General features: G+C 38.7%; 1 protein-coding gene across 6 annotated transcripts in view; it reads left to right on the plus strand.

Annotated features, from left to right (window-relative positions):
* CNTNAP4 (contactin associated protein family member 4) overlaps positions 1-15,386 on the plus strand; it is a 285,943-nt gene that overhangs the window by 192,229 nt on the left and 78,328 nt on the right. For 5 of the 6 annotated variants that reach the window (XM_055552670.1, XM_055552674.1, XM_055552676.1 and 2 more), the window contains 4 exons: positions 27-176; positions 5,966-6,137; positions 9,794-9,900; positions 13,474-13,593. In XM_055552670.1, coding sequence (XP_055408645.1) covers positions 27-176; positions 5,966-6,137; positions 9,794-9,900; positions 13,474-13,593 — 549 coding nt within the window. The remainder of the gene's footprint in view (positions 1-26; positions 177-5,965; positions 6,138-9,793; positions 9,901-13,473; positions 13,594-15,386) is intronic. The other variant, XM_055552675.1, reaches the window with a different exon arrangement.

Genomic DNA, 15,386 nt, shown 5'->3' on the forward strand with positions numbered 1-15,386 from the left:
CTTTTAACCGATTCTGTCTCCCCCAGGTGTTGGATTAAATGATGGGCAGTGGCATTCCGTCTCCTTATCTGCCAAAAGGAATTACCTGAGTGTGGTGGTTGATGGCCAAGTGGCTTCTGCATCCCCCTCCCAGGGCCCTGAGCAGATTTATTCAGGGGGCACCTTTTATTTTGGAGGTAAGAGAAGCAGTCACTCCACAGGGGCAGTTGAGTCATGTTCACAGTTTCTACCCCTGTATCTTGAAGTCAGCATGTTTTAACCAATGTCAATATTATGGAATCATTTTTCACTTTCTTTGAAGATGGAAATGTTGAGTGGATCATAATGATAAATCATGACATAAAATGTATTTCTTTGAGGTGGACTGACTTATGCTTATGATTTCTGTAATGAGATTGCTTGCAAGTAGACCATGCTCTTCTTACTTTAAAATTTTGTTATGTTTTCCTAATGTTGAATGGGCCTTACATGTGTACCTTTCTCAGATTTTATGGGCTCATTTCATTGCGGTGTTTTCCTGTTCATGCCTCTTAGCTTTTCCAGAGCATCCTTATTGCTTTTCTACTGCTCAATGCAGGTCAATATTATGCCAATGGACAAATAATCTAACTTAATTAGCCACAGAAGCCTCTTCTCATTGCTAAATAATAATTCACTGATACATTTGATAGAATTAGGGCACCAGCCTTCAACCCCAGGAAGTCTCTCAAAAAGAACAAAAAGTGTTTACTTGCCTAGTGGATGTTTCATTAAACTAAAAGCTTCAAAAAGCAACCTTTGGAAGTGGAAATGAATGTCTATCACTGGAAAATTAAAATAAGACAATATTTGACATTAATTAGAAAGGCAGAGCTTCCCCGATGGCTCAGCTGGTAAAGAATCTGTCTGCAAGGCAGGTTCTCAGGAGAGCAGATTCCATTCCTGGGCCAGGAAGATCCCCTGGGGGGAGGAAATGGCAACCTACTCCAGTATTCTTGCCTAAAAAATCCCATGGACAGAGGATCCAATCCCATGGACTTGTGGGCTACAGTCCAAAGGGTCCCAAGGAGTCGGACACAGCCGCGCACAGAGCAGCACACACAGAACCGCACAGTTGTAGAAATCATATAACTTACAGTGTTTCTTCTTTTTGCCATTTTGAATTGTAATCAAGACTTCTGTCTGGAATCACCTTTGAATTTGGTTGAAAGCCCAGGCTTCATTATTCATCAATAATATACAAATTCCTTTCCAAGAATTGACAGTAAGTACACAGACCGTGAATCATGCATCTTATATTAAGAGCGAACAAACAAACCAAAAAAAAACCCTTCATAATCCTTTGCTATAAAAGGCAGCATAATGCCAAAAATATTGAAAGATAGAATTGCTTCCTTTATGAAGATTTGTTCATTTATTAGTTCATTTTATAAATTAAGTTGTTTATAAAGCATCATGGAATATATGATTGAGTTTATGGCAACCTATAGCAACATGGTCCTTTAATAGATGGTAAGATATACAAACAGTTCCTGAGTTAGGATTTTTAAGCTTTACAATGGTGTGAAGAAATACACATTCAGTAGAAACCGTACTTTGAATTTTTTTATTTTCTCAGACTCGTGACATGTAGGGTAACGTTAATATTCTCTCACGATGCTGGGCAGTGGCAGTGAGACACAGCTCCCAGTCTTGCACACAATCACGAGGGTAAACAGCAGATACTCTTAAACCGTTCAGTTCCCACTCAACCAATCTGTTTTCGCTTTCAGTACAGTATTCAATAAATTGTGGGAAATATTTAACACTTTATTATAAAGTAGATTTTGCCCAACTGTTGACTAACGTAAGTGTCCTGAGCACGTTTAAGGGTGTCTAAGCTAAGCTATGATGTTTGGTAGGTTGGGCATATTAAACATAGTTTTGACTTAGGATATTTTCAATTTACAATGGGTTTATCAAGATGCAGCCACACTGTAAGGCAAGGAAGATCTGTATAGAACAACTTTAATCAAGAGAAGATTGAGAAACACCAAAAGAGATAAAAAAAAAACCCAAGCATTTTGTTAAATGATGCAAAAAAGATGATAAAAATAATAGAGTGCAAAGAAGTTTAAGTCATGAAAATAGAATCATCATTCTTAAATTATTTTACACCCTTCATGTTCAGATTTAATGATGCCTACCTTTTTCTTTGTAGAAAATTTTGACTGTTATTCACACTATCATGCTTTATAACAAAATATATCACATGTACACTCTAATTTTACTTGCTTTTATTATGATACATATGATGCACACCATTTTAATTGCCTAGACTTATGATTTTTGTATGTTTTAGATTTACCAGAGAGTTGCAAAGTTACACAGGGAGCTGCCATATACCTCTTACCCTGTTACCTCGTCTTGTTCACATCTTACATCATATACACAATTTAAAGAATATGAATTATTATTTAAAAAAAATACACATCTGAACATGCATTTCCAAGCGAAGAAAGATAACATTACCAGCATCTATTTGTCTTTCCATCATCACATCTCTTCATCTTCCCCGTTGAATGGGGCTTTTATCCCTCCCTTCAGGTCTTAAGGTGTTCCTAAGTCTCTAAACAATATACTGTGGAAACTTCCATAATAAAATTTCAACTTTAGGTCTTTTATTTAGATGACCAGTCTTAAGTTTACTGAGGCAATATCTCTGTTTGTTCAATCATCTTCTCAATTGGCGTCCTTAAGTACTAGAGTATGTTCAATCCTGGCATGAGATTCTGACTTCCCTGGTGGCTCAGACGGTAAAGCGTCTGTCTACAATGCGGGAGACCTGGGTTCGATTCCTGGGTCAGGAAGATTCCCTGGAGAAGGAAATGGCAACGCACTCCAGTATTCTTGCCTAGATGGACAGAGGAGCCTGCACCAGGGGTCCTCTGTCCATGGGGTCACAAACAGTCAGAGACGACTGAGTGAGATTCTACTCGTCAGTAAATATACACCCTGTGAACCCCAGGGCACCCTAACATTTCCAGGACTGGGAGCATGGGTCCAGAGAAAAGCAGGGGGCTTCCTGCTACCATGGTTCTGCCTCCTCCTCTGGGCCTCGTTCTTCCAGGACCTGGTGGAGGAGGGGTGCCTCCTCCTGGAAACCCAAGTAGGTCTTTGGGGTGAGAATTCTGGATTCTGGGGGTGGCCTGGAGGGGAGAAGTTCCACGTGGGCCCATCACCTGACCTTGTGAGGCCTCCCAGTGCTGTGGGCAGAATCATGGCTGGAGGAAGGTTAGAACAGGGGCCCCTAAAGGGCAAACTGGTTCAGGGACCCTCATTGCCTGAGTGGTACTGGTGGTGGGGTGACCAGCTCTCCCTTTAACACTGAACACCTGCAGTCCTGGGAACAGCCTCTCCACTTCCCTCCCTAGAGCTAACTTGACAGTTGGCTACCTTAGGAAACCTCTCCTGTGCAGACGAGAGTCCCCTTTATTCCTGGGGTCTGTTTTATCTAGATGGAAGGCTTTTCTTAGGTAACCAGTTTGTCTTCAAGTAAATAAATATCCCATGTTCTGAGACACTTCCAATCCATTCTTCTTTGTTTCTCTTCAAATTCAACTGTAAATTCCTCGTTATCAGCAGTCAGTCTAGCCTGTCACCTGGCTTCATTGCCGCTGTGCAAAGGGCAGTCTGTCCCACCAGCCTTGGTTGGATCTGTTTTCCGTGTCAGGCTTGGAGGTGACAGTTGGGAGAGCGGGCTGCTCGGGGCTCACAGAGCTCTGCATACACCATGCCGAATACCACGCCCTGCCGCCACTGTTTACTTTCTCTCCTTCCTCAAATGTATGCTTTCCAAAAAATTACTGAGGTCAGCTTTTATCTTTTATTTATAAACCATAAATTTTAAATCCAGGTCCTCCAGATTTAAATGGAGGAAAGTCTAACTTCTGGGAATTCCCCTACGCCGGTCTTTGTGAGATAGAATAACACTGTGAAGCACAAGCTAGAAACACTAGACTGTGTGCAGAATCCTCGCACTCCCACTTGTGTAAATCAGACACTCTCCGTCTAGTGAAGGGGCTACACCACCATGAAGTCATACCGGCATCTTCTGGTACATGCAGTGATGATGTATCTGCCATCCTCAGAGGGGCTTAAATGCTGCCCACTTCTGGTAATGGAGCCATCCATTAATTCAGTATAAAGAATTCCCCAGAAATCTTCATATTTTAGAACTTACATCTCAAACCAGTTCAGTCCTGAGCCTGTCTCTGCCGTTGCATTGTATTAACCTGTAGATGTCTGTTATCACAGGCTAATGAGGCTAACCTGGGGTGAACCCTTCTTTGTTCTTGAGAATCTCTTGCTTATTAAACAGTGTAGCCAGGAATGTGAAGGGCCTTGCAATATGACCGCTGTGCACTCTGTAACATTCCATGACCTCTCCTTGTGATGGTGAGTTTGCTTACTTTTGTCCCCTAGAGGCATATTGCACCATTTATTTTATTCTGAAATAGTTTGAAATGTGTCAGGAAACACCACCTGGAGAAAAGGAGATTAGCAGAGCTGTTTATATTCCTGGCATATTGTAGTTGCCCCCAAATATTATTGAACTATTATCCTCTTGGTTTTTATGTTAACATTCTTAATTGGTTAATAACTCATCTAGAAAGCACATCCAGATTATGGTAACCATATCCTGTACCATAGGAGGATTTTAAGCACTGAAACTGAGTATAGAATCATGTACAATATAAATGCTCACGAAGTTTTCATCACCTTTTCTTGCTATACTAAATTTTAAATTTCAGCATCTCCATTACTTAAAGTATAATATTTCACTGTGCCTGATAACAGTTTAAATATGAATCCCGGCCTTTCCTTTGCTAGGTTAAATGTATTTTGTTAGGAAAACAAAGCATTAAGGAGAAATATCTGCAGTCAAAATATTTAATTATAATGGAAACTCCCAGGTAGAAAACGAGCATGGATTGTACAGGAATTAGCAAGTTGCTGATTCATTTCTTATTCTTTGAAATTGTAACAGTGGTTGACAACCATAACGGCAAAGAAAGATTAATGAAAAATACATAAGTATAATATATGTGTTCATACTCCATAAAATTGTTTATTTCACTTGGATAGAGAAATAGTTAGAACATCATTAAACTCCAGACAATAATAGTTAATATTATAGTTCTTTATTATTTAAATAATTAGAAACAGGTCTTAGATAAATGTTAGGAAGAACTCAGTGTAAGTGGAGCATTTTTTTATGCGGCAGAGAATAAATAAAGTCAAACAGTGAAATGTTTTTGACATTAAGCCATTATGATTTATTAAAATGCAAGTATATGTGGCTCTTACATGCAAATGAAAAGTATTTAATTAAATAAATAATTGTAATTTTACTCCAAGTCATTGTAGCTCCTTTTCCAAATAGCCTTCAAGAGAAAGGTATTTCACCATTACTAATTTATCTTTTCTTATCTACAGTGCACATTTTCATCCTTTAAGCTCCTTTTTTTTTTTTTTTTGCATCCCCAAAGACTTAAGTCCCTGGGTTTAAGTTATACATAATTTAACACTGCTGGCTGACATGTGAGGATCCTGGAGCTGATTTGTGTATTTCTAAAATTGGGATCAAGTCAGTATACTTGCACATAATTATTGAAACAGTAGTCGTTTCCTATGAATCCTGTGGTATCATAATAAAGAGAAATGCATTGTATGAATTGTACTTTGTAATTTAGATCAAATGAATAATGACTGCAATGGGCTTTCCTCTCTGTTTTAATTTAATAATCAAATGCCTATTTTTTATTTATTTATTTATTTATTTTTAATTTTATTTTATTTTTAAACTTTACATAATTGTATTAGTTTTGCCAAATATCAAAATGAATCCTATTTTTTTTTTTTTAAAAAAACTTATATTAGTGAAGATACTGAGTCCTGATTCACCATGATGTATCCTGACCAACTTTGGTTTTGTTTTTATCAGGTTGTCCTGACAGCAGCTTTGGATCCAAATGTAAAAGTCCACTCGGTGGGTTCCAGGGATGCATGAGACTCATCTCCATCCGTCACGAGGTGGTAGATCTGATTTCACTTCAGCCGGGGGCCCTTGGGAACTTCAGCGACCTTCAGATAGACTCCTGTGGAATCACAGACAGGTAGGGGCAGTCTCCCTTCTTTATGTTAACTTGTCTGTTTTCAGACTTCTGGCAGCATGTTGAAATTAGTAGATAAACATTTTCTCTTTTTCTCACCATCATCTGTTTCACAAGAAATAGATAATATTTACATTAGAAATAAAATATGCTTTTGGTTTTATGCTTATTTCCAGTGATAAAATTTGGGTAGAAGATATGACCATATTATTTATATGTACAAATAGCTGCCAGTCCCCAAAAGATGATGGTGATGCTGCTGTAATTTTAAGGACATATAAATGTATAAAAAATATGATTAAACCCAATCACTTAGGCTACCCTAACAGTAATAGAGACCATCAGGGGCCAGTAAACCAGAGACCTATGTGGTTAGTTGTCAGACTGGCTTTTGCTTCCCTGACAGCTGAATAATATTACAGAGACTACTGCTGCTGCTAAGTCACTTCAGTCGTGTCCGACTCTGTGCGACCCCACAGACGGCAGCCCACCAGGCTCCCCCATCCCTGGGATTCTCCAGGCAAGAACACTGGAGTGGGTTGCCATTTCCTTCTCCAATGCATGAAAGTGAAAAGTGAAAGTGAAGTCGCTCAGTTGTGTCGACTCTTAGCGACCCCATGGACTGCAGCCCACCAGGCTCCTCCATCCATGGGATTTTCCAGGCAAGAGTACTGGAGTGGGGTGCCATGGCCTTCTCCGATTACAGAGACACAGGAACTTAATTGGTTGCTGTGGTCCTAATGTGTACCTGTAAGAACACATTACATCTTCTCTGCAGGGAAAATGAGTGGAAACTCCCCTGTGGAAAGTTTCTGAGCCATCGTACTGATGAGGGTATAAGGATGATCCACTAGTGTCAATAGGCATTCCAGTGTAGGGCATGAAGGGCATGACAGGGCAAGACTTGGGGGTTCATTGTAGACGACGTTCCTTTTAATATAGTAGTTGATAGTTAATAGTTTAAAAGTGTTTTTAGGCATGGGCAACTGTAGCAAAATAATCTTGCCACTCATGAAGGCATTTATTTTTAATTATTGAGTTCAATGAAATATCATGGCAATTCCAGATTAAAAAAAAAAAAGCAATGTGACAAACTTAACCCAGCATGTAGTCATCTTCAGTATATATTTTGAGCAAATACATTAATTCTGAGTTCTAAAAATAATTTTTTATTTGTATGAAACATTTTGTCAACATAAACACACATCTGTTACATCTGAAGACCATTTACTGTATCACTGTCTGTTGATCCTGTTTTGAACACTGGTAGATACTATGTCCGGAGAGGGCAATGGCAACCCACTCCGGTACTCTTGCCTGGAAAATCCCATGGACGGAGGAGCCTCATAGGCTGCAGTCCATGGGGTCACTGAGAGTCGGACACGACTGAGCGACTCACTTTCACTTTTCACTTTCATGCATTGGAGAAGGAAATGGCAACCCACTCCAGTGTTCTTGCCTGGAGAATCCCAGGGATGGGGGAGCCTGGTGGGCTGCCGTCTGTGGGGTCGCATAGAGTCGGACACGACTGAAGTGACTTAGCAGCAGCAGATACTATGTCATATGTAGAAAAAAATCATTATGATCTAACTTAGTAATGTATTAGGACATCATTTCCTCTCTATGAATATGTGCTTATTTAACTCAATTTATAGATAAAATGGTTCTTTCTATAATGAAAGATAATATGTAAGGGAGAATTGAGATGATAAACCTCAATTGGCTTGATGTGGGGAATAACAGTGACCATCTCCATAGTTACAGCCACACCAGCTTGGGATCATTAATCCTGATTTGGAGGAAGGCCTATAGCAAGGCACCCTGGGTCGTCTCTCACAGAAGCAGGGAGCTCACCCTCAGTGGGTAATAGCCACCAGGGACCAGCGGGAAGGTTCAGTCATCCACACTAGGAGTGATGGTCATGTTAAAATTGGGAAAATCCTGTAAGCAAAACATGAAGTACCCAATCTTAGTTTTTACAAAAGGAGATGGCAGAAACTTCATCAAGAATATGTTCTTAACAGGTTTTGTAATTTATTTTTTATTCTGGGGTGAGTGAGAGCATTTCAAACCTTGGTCTCATTATAACTTTCCATTTAAATTCTAAAAAGCATCAGTTATTTGATCAGGGTGATTTGAGCTGATACCAGAAGCTCTTTAACTTTTTTTGTCTGTGGCGCCTTATGCATTTCAGTGGTTTTTTTCAGTGCTCTGAGTCAAAAGGGACAACTCATGCTTTCATTTAAACAGTCACTTGGTTCCAGGCAACTTTACAAGTGTTTATGTCCTAACAATTTAGAAACCTTTTGAAAAAGTTATTTATACATTTATATATATATATATATATATATATATATAACTAGAAAAAATTTAATTTTATTTTTAATGTAGTGTACAACTTTTCAAAACTTGGAGTCACATCAAACACTGCTGCCCTTACCTTTTTTCAACGTGATTTCACATGGCATTACTTTGTGTCAACTACTGAACAGCCAGCTTCTCAAAGATAAGACGTGATTAAAAGGAACCTATTACCATCTAATGTGGGAATTTAACTACCTCAAGCTAGTCAGTGGCACAGTGCTTGACAGCTATTGAGTCTGCCTTATTTCTCTTCAAAATGTAAAATATCCTGGGAGTGCCTGTGGTGTTGATTCAGCACCCCGACGCACCCTGACCCGCTGTTGGGACCCACTGTACATCCTCGGTGTTCCTTGGTGTGCACACCAGGGAATAGGGCTGCCCCTCCACCCCGCTTCCTTGTTTCCTTCCCCCTTCTTTGTAGTCGCTTCCCTTAAATGTTCAGTGTGGTAAATCAGTATGATTAAATGTTGTTTTGTGTAAACTATTGATGTTTCTGGCAACATACTAAATCACTGTTGGGTCGCTTAGGGAAAAGAGAGAGCTATGATATAATACGACATGTTGAAAATTAACAGTCAGAGCTACCTGAGAACTGGTTGAAATCTGATGAACTTAGAGTTCTGTGATTAAGATCCCATAATGGCAGATGGTGGAGAAGGCAATGGCACCCCACTCCAGTACTCTTGCCTGGAAAATCCCATGGACGGAGGAGCCTGATAGGCTGTAGTCCATGGGGTCATGAAGAGTCAGACATGACTGAGCGACTTCACTTTCACTTTTCACTTTCACGCATTGGAGAAGGAAATGGCAATCCACTCCAGTGTTCTTGCCTGGAGAATCCCAGGGACGGGGGAGCCTGGTGGGCTGCCGTCTTTGGGGTCGCACAGAGTCGGACACGACTGAAGCAACTTAGCAGCAGCAGCAGCAGCAACAACAGATGGAATGACCATTGTGTGTGCTCAGTTGTGCCCGACTCTGCGACGCCAGGCACTATTGCCTGCCAGGCTTCCCTGTCCGAGGGGTTCTCCAGGCAAGAATACTGGAGCAGGTTGCCATTTCCTTCTCCAGGGGATCTTCCTGACCCAGGAATCAAACCCATGCCTCCTGCGGCTCCTGCATTGGCAGGTGGATTCTTTACCCCTGTACCACCTGAGGGTGGGATGACCATGAGTAACACTCTATTTACTCTTTAGATTACTGTTTACATTCTTCTTTCACATGATCATGTATAGTTTATCAGTATTTTGCGACATTTCACGGTGAGTAGTAGTAACTGTATCTGCGCCTCCTTTTAGGTGCTTGCCTAACTATTGTGAACACGGCGGTGAGTGCTCCCAGTCGTGGGACGCCTTTCATTGCAACTGTGCAAACACTGGGTACAGGGGAGCAACGTGCCACGACTGTAAGCCAAACACGCCTCCCTGTTCTTGCCTCTGTCCCGGCTCCCTTGTTCATTTCCTTTTCTTTGTCGTGTATGTGTTTATATGTCCATGTGCGTACAACCCTGAACCTTAGCGTTCAGTTGATTTCCAGTTTCTTTTTCTTTTTTTTTTTAATTTTATTTTATTTAACTTTACAATATTATATTGGTTTTGCCATATATCAAAATGAATCTGCCACAGATATACATGTGTTCCCCATCCTGAACCCCCCTCCCTCCTCCCTCCCCATACCATCCCTCTGGGTCATCCCAGTGCACCAGCCCCAAGCATCCAATATAGTGCATCGAACCGGGACTGGCGACTCGTTTCATACATGATATTATACGTATTTCAATGCCATTCTCCCAAATCATCCCGCCCTCTCCCTCTCCCACAGAGTCCAAAAGACTGTTCTATACATCAGTGTCTCTTTTGCTGTCTTGTATACAGGGTTATTGTTACCATCTTTCTAAATTCCATATATATGCGTTAGTATACTGTATTGGTGTTTTTCTTTCTGGCTTACTTCACTCTGTATAATAGGCTCCAGTTTCATCCACCTCATTAGAATTGATTCAAATGTATCCTTTTAAATGGCTGAGTAATACTCCATTGTGTATATGTACCATAAGAAAGCTGTGGTACATAAGAAAGCCAGTTTATTTTTCATCAGCACTTCTTTCCATAAAGTAGGCAAGGTAGCTTATAGAAACACAAAAGACAGAAAAGAGTAGGAGAGCCAGCAAGGAGAAAATACATGTAGAAATAAAAGGTAGCTAAGGATAAACATAAACTACAGTGCCAAATAGGTAATCCCTAAATTCTCTTTGTTGCGCAGTCATGTCCAACACTTTGCAACCCATGGACTGTAGTCGTCCAGGCTCCTCTGCCCATGGGATTTCCCAGGCAAGAGCACTGGAGTGGGTTGCCATTCCCTTCTCCAGGGGATCTTCCCAACCCAGGGATCAAACCCGCTCTTCCTGTATTGGCAGGTGGATTTTTTACCACTGACCCACCTGGGAAGCCCTTAAATTCTCTTGCAACTCCATTAATAAAGATGATGAGGATAAGGATGGTAGAAATGATATTAATCATAATAGTTAATTTCATTGAGTATTTTCTAAATGCCAGGTACTGCTCTAGTATTTTGTATGTCCCAGCTCAGTTACTTGTGATGACCACCCTAGTAGGTGGGTATTGTTATTGCTCCCGGGTACCTACCACCCGGTAGGTAGCAGAGAGAGATTAATCAGCTTGCCCAAAGTGCCTGAAATAGTTGAGGCACAGTGAGAATGTGGGCGTTTGTAATTATACTCCAGAGCCTGGAACCACAACCATCTTCTTTTCCTGTTTTAGAAGCTGTGTGTTCTTTTCTGGTGAAAATTTGTGTCTGTTGTTAAGACTCATGTCATTTTCTTGTCCACTTGTTCAGCACAAATGCACATTTTTTTTCCTTCTCATTTTTTTCATATTATTGCTGACTGTGAGCAGCTTAACTCCTAGTCCTCTGACATGCAGCCGTGACTTCAGGCAAGGGCCTTAGGTGGAGTCCTCAGTCTCCTGTCTCCTGTCTCGTCACTGTGAACGGCTTTGTACTCCTGCCGGAGCTGAGACTGGAACTCTGGGCTCCCAGCCCCGGAGGCCCCACGAGGGACCCTCAGAAGTCCTGACTCAGAGCTGGAGAGGGCATGAGTAGGTGGGGAGCTCCTGGGCTCACCCTCACGCCTCCACAATCAACTGTGAGGACTGGAATGCCTTGTAAGATCAGAAAGGACACCTGCTGTCGCTAAACCCAGGCCAACTTTCCTACCCTGGATCACCAGTAGCAGAATGACAGTGTATTTTAATTTTTCATACCCGCCATCATCCCAATTACAGCAACTAATTCAAAACACAAAGCTAATTGAATGTGTTTTAACTAATTGTTTATTTTCAACTGTTAGCTGTGACTGAATCTAAATATAAGCACAAACATCTCTGAGCCAAAAAAAAATTAGATGATAATAACTATTTTCATCAGTAGCCCACAACTTGATCCAATCGTTGAATTCATTTATTAGGTTCTTGAGCAGGTAGGAATCAAAATTTTTTGCCAAAAACTATTCTGAGAAATGGGGCCAAGATAACAAACCTGGCTATAATGAAGTCATCACCAGCATTAGCTTGAGTAAAGGGCAGGTTAGCAATGGAGTCTTTTAAAAGATTTTACTAGAAAATAATATTTTAAACAGTCCTGTTAAAAAGTGAAGTAATACACATAAAGCAAAAGCACTCACACAGTTGTATGTCCTTTCTAATACCAGCCCTCATGGCAAAGTTATGTGTGTGTCCCAGCCTCCTTCAAGCAATTTGTCAACACATGTATGAGCATACAGAAATATATAAATTAGCCTTTTCACACACCCGTTTCACTGCATAAAATACAAATGTGCCTAGAAAACAATCCATCTTATATCTCTCCCTATGTAATATTCAATAGGAGCAAAATAGAAACAAGGAATTGTGGAGGAGTAGAGAAGTAAATTTGTATGTTTATCTGAAATCTCTGTAACGCTAAAAAAAATTAGGTACAGTATTTCATACTGTCTAAAAACTCATTAACATAGTTTTGAAAAATTTAGACTAGATCAAGGAAGGACATTCAGGGGATGGTTTATTTCTCATTCCACAAAATTAAAAGCTTGTTGGAAATCACCATTATAATTGGCCAAGTCTTCAGTGAAATGAGTGCATCATATAGAGTTGCTAATATCAAATGTTGTACATGGCAAATATATAATTGTAAAATTAAAAATATCCAATGATGGATCAAAACACATTTAGACCAATTGAGGGCATATCTTATATAAGCATTTCTTTTGCTTTGAATTTTAATTATCATAAATTCTCATTACAGAACATTAGAAAAAGTTTCTTTTGTAAATTACTTTTTAAATTATTCACAAGAAGCTTTGTAAATCATCTTGTTTTATGGGAAAAAAAGGATTTTATCTATAGATTTATGTGAGAAATGTGACTAGTTGCAGCATTATTTAAAACTTTTCTGTTGCTTAATTTTTGGATAACAGCAGCTTATTTAAGGAGATTACATTATTGTGCTTCAGATGTTAGGTTTTTACAAGGTGATACTAGAATTAGAAATTCCAAAGTGGTTGTTGAAAGATCCATTTGGATGGATGTCCAAAATGGAGGTCAAATTATACTTAAAAGAATCTTATCATTTAAAACACCTACCTTCTATTTTGTTGTTTTACCTAATGTAAAAATAAACTAAAATTTCATTTTAAATGAAGAATCTTGTATTCCTTTAGTAATAAAATGAAATGCCATAAAACACAATCCCATTCTTTCTTTTCTCTATCTAATCTTCTTTCATCCATATTTGTTTAAAAAATGAGTTTTGTCTTAAAGTGTGTATTACCTTTTCTCCTGGTCAGTAATGTACATATTAAATTTCAAGACTTGGAATATTTTGTGTCCAAACTAAAATTTAAGGAATTAATTTTATACTGTTTCACTTACGATGACACTTTCACTTTTTTTTTTTTTAACAGCCATATACGAGCAGTCATGTGAAGCCTATAAGCATAAAGGAAATACTTCAGGGTTTTACTACATAGATGCAGATGGAAGTGGTCCCCTTGAACCATTTCTTCTATATTGCAATATGACTGGTGAGTTAATCAACTTTCATTTAACAGTTAAATTTGCATGAACACTTTAAACACAAAGTTAGAATGAAACAATAAGAAGTTGACGTAATTTGCAACTTGATTAAAATGTATATTGTTCAGTAAAAGAACTTAAAGTCAAACTTTAAAAAAATAGTTTAATGGTAGTGATTTAAAATTCATTATTTTCTATGCATGTGCTATCTGTGTAGAATATCTAATAATAAATGTATCTTATTAAGTCCCAATCAAAAAAGGATAGACTTTATTCCTCTGAGAAGATTGATACATACCTAGGATTTCCCTTGTGTGTAGAATCTAGAAAACAAATGAACAAACATAACAAAAGAGTAACAGGCTCCTAGATACAGAGAATAAGCAGGTGACTGTCCAGTGGGAGAGGAGTAGGGGGAAGAAAAGAGAGAAAATTGTGACCAAGTGTGGTAATGAATGCTAATTATCTTGTTTATGGTGAGCATTTCACAATGTGTATTTATATGAAACCATCACATTATATACCTTAAATACACACAATTTTGCCAACCTAAATAAAGCTGAAAAATATTTTAAATAATAATAATGAAAGAAAAAAGATTGATGCATGTGAAAGCTTTGAAAATATTTTCTTAAATTTGGGTAAGAATGAATTTTATTCCTTACCTACATAAACTTATATAGGAATTAATAGTGTTGGAAAATGTGTTTGCTACAATGCAGCATCCATTCATGATAAAAAGAAAATGAAAACTCAGTAAATTACCAGTAGAAGGAAATGTCCTTAATTTGTTAAAGAGGACCCATTAAAAAAACCTACAGTACATATCACATTTTTTTGTGGAGTATTGAAAATTTTATCCCTGTTACCAACATTAATGCAACGATGCCTGCTATTATCCCTCTGTTCACCATTGTTTTTGGAAGTCCTAGGCAGTGTAATAAAGCAAGAGAAAGAAATGAAAGACATACACACTAGAAAAGAAAAACTATGACTCTCATTATTTGTAGATGGCCAGGTTATGTATTGAGAATTTTCTGAACAATATACAGAGTATTAAAATTCAGAATGATTGCTAGATACCTAGTTAAGGTAAAAGTTAATTTTATTTCTGTATATCAGCAATAAGTAATTAAAATGAAATTTTAGAAGATTCTATTTTTAGTAGCATCAAAAATCTCAAATACATGGTAGTAAATCTAAAGAAAGTTGTGCATAGCTTTTACACAGAAAATTGTAAAATACTCCTGAGATAAATTAAGTCCTAAAAAATGGAGAAATATACAATTTTCATTGACTAGAAAACTCAATATGGTGATATAAATGTCAATTCTTCCCAACTTGGTACTGATTGAGTGCAAACCTTAGTTAAACTTTCAACAGGGTGTTTGTTGGTTGGTATAATTGGGCTTCCCTGGTACCTCAGATGGTAAAGAATCCACATGCAATGCAGGAGACCTGGGTTTGATCCCTGGGTTGGAAAGATCCCCTGGAGTAGGAAATGGCAACCCACTCCATTCTTGCCTGGAGAATTCCATGGACAGAGGAGCCTGGCAGGCTACAGTCCATGGGATCAAATAGTTGGACACAACTAAATGACTAATACTTTCATAATTGTTTTGGTGAAACTTGACAAGCAGACTCTAAACTTTACCAGCAAATTTGAAGGGGCCAGAAGAACTAAATCAATCTTAAAGAATAAAGTTGGAGGACTCAAGTCTACCAGCTATAATATAGACATTATGCTGATAAATTGAGTAAAACAGCATGCGATTGACACAAGGAAAACCAAATAGACCAA

This window comes from Bubalus kerabau, chromosome 17 (assembly GCF_029407905.1).
Source record: "Bubalus kerabau isolate K-KA32 ecotype Philippines breed swamp buffalo chromosome 17, PCC_UOA_SB_1v2, whole genome shotgun sequence".
Lineage (NCBI taxonomy): Eukaryota > Metazoa > Chordata > Mammalia > Artiodactyla > Bovidae > Bubalus > Bubalus kerabau.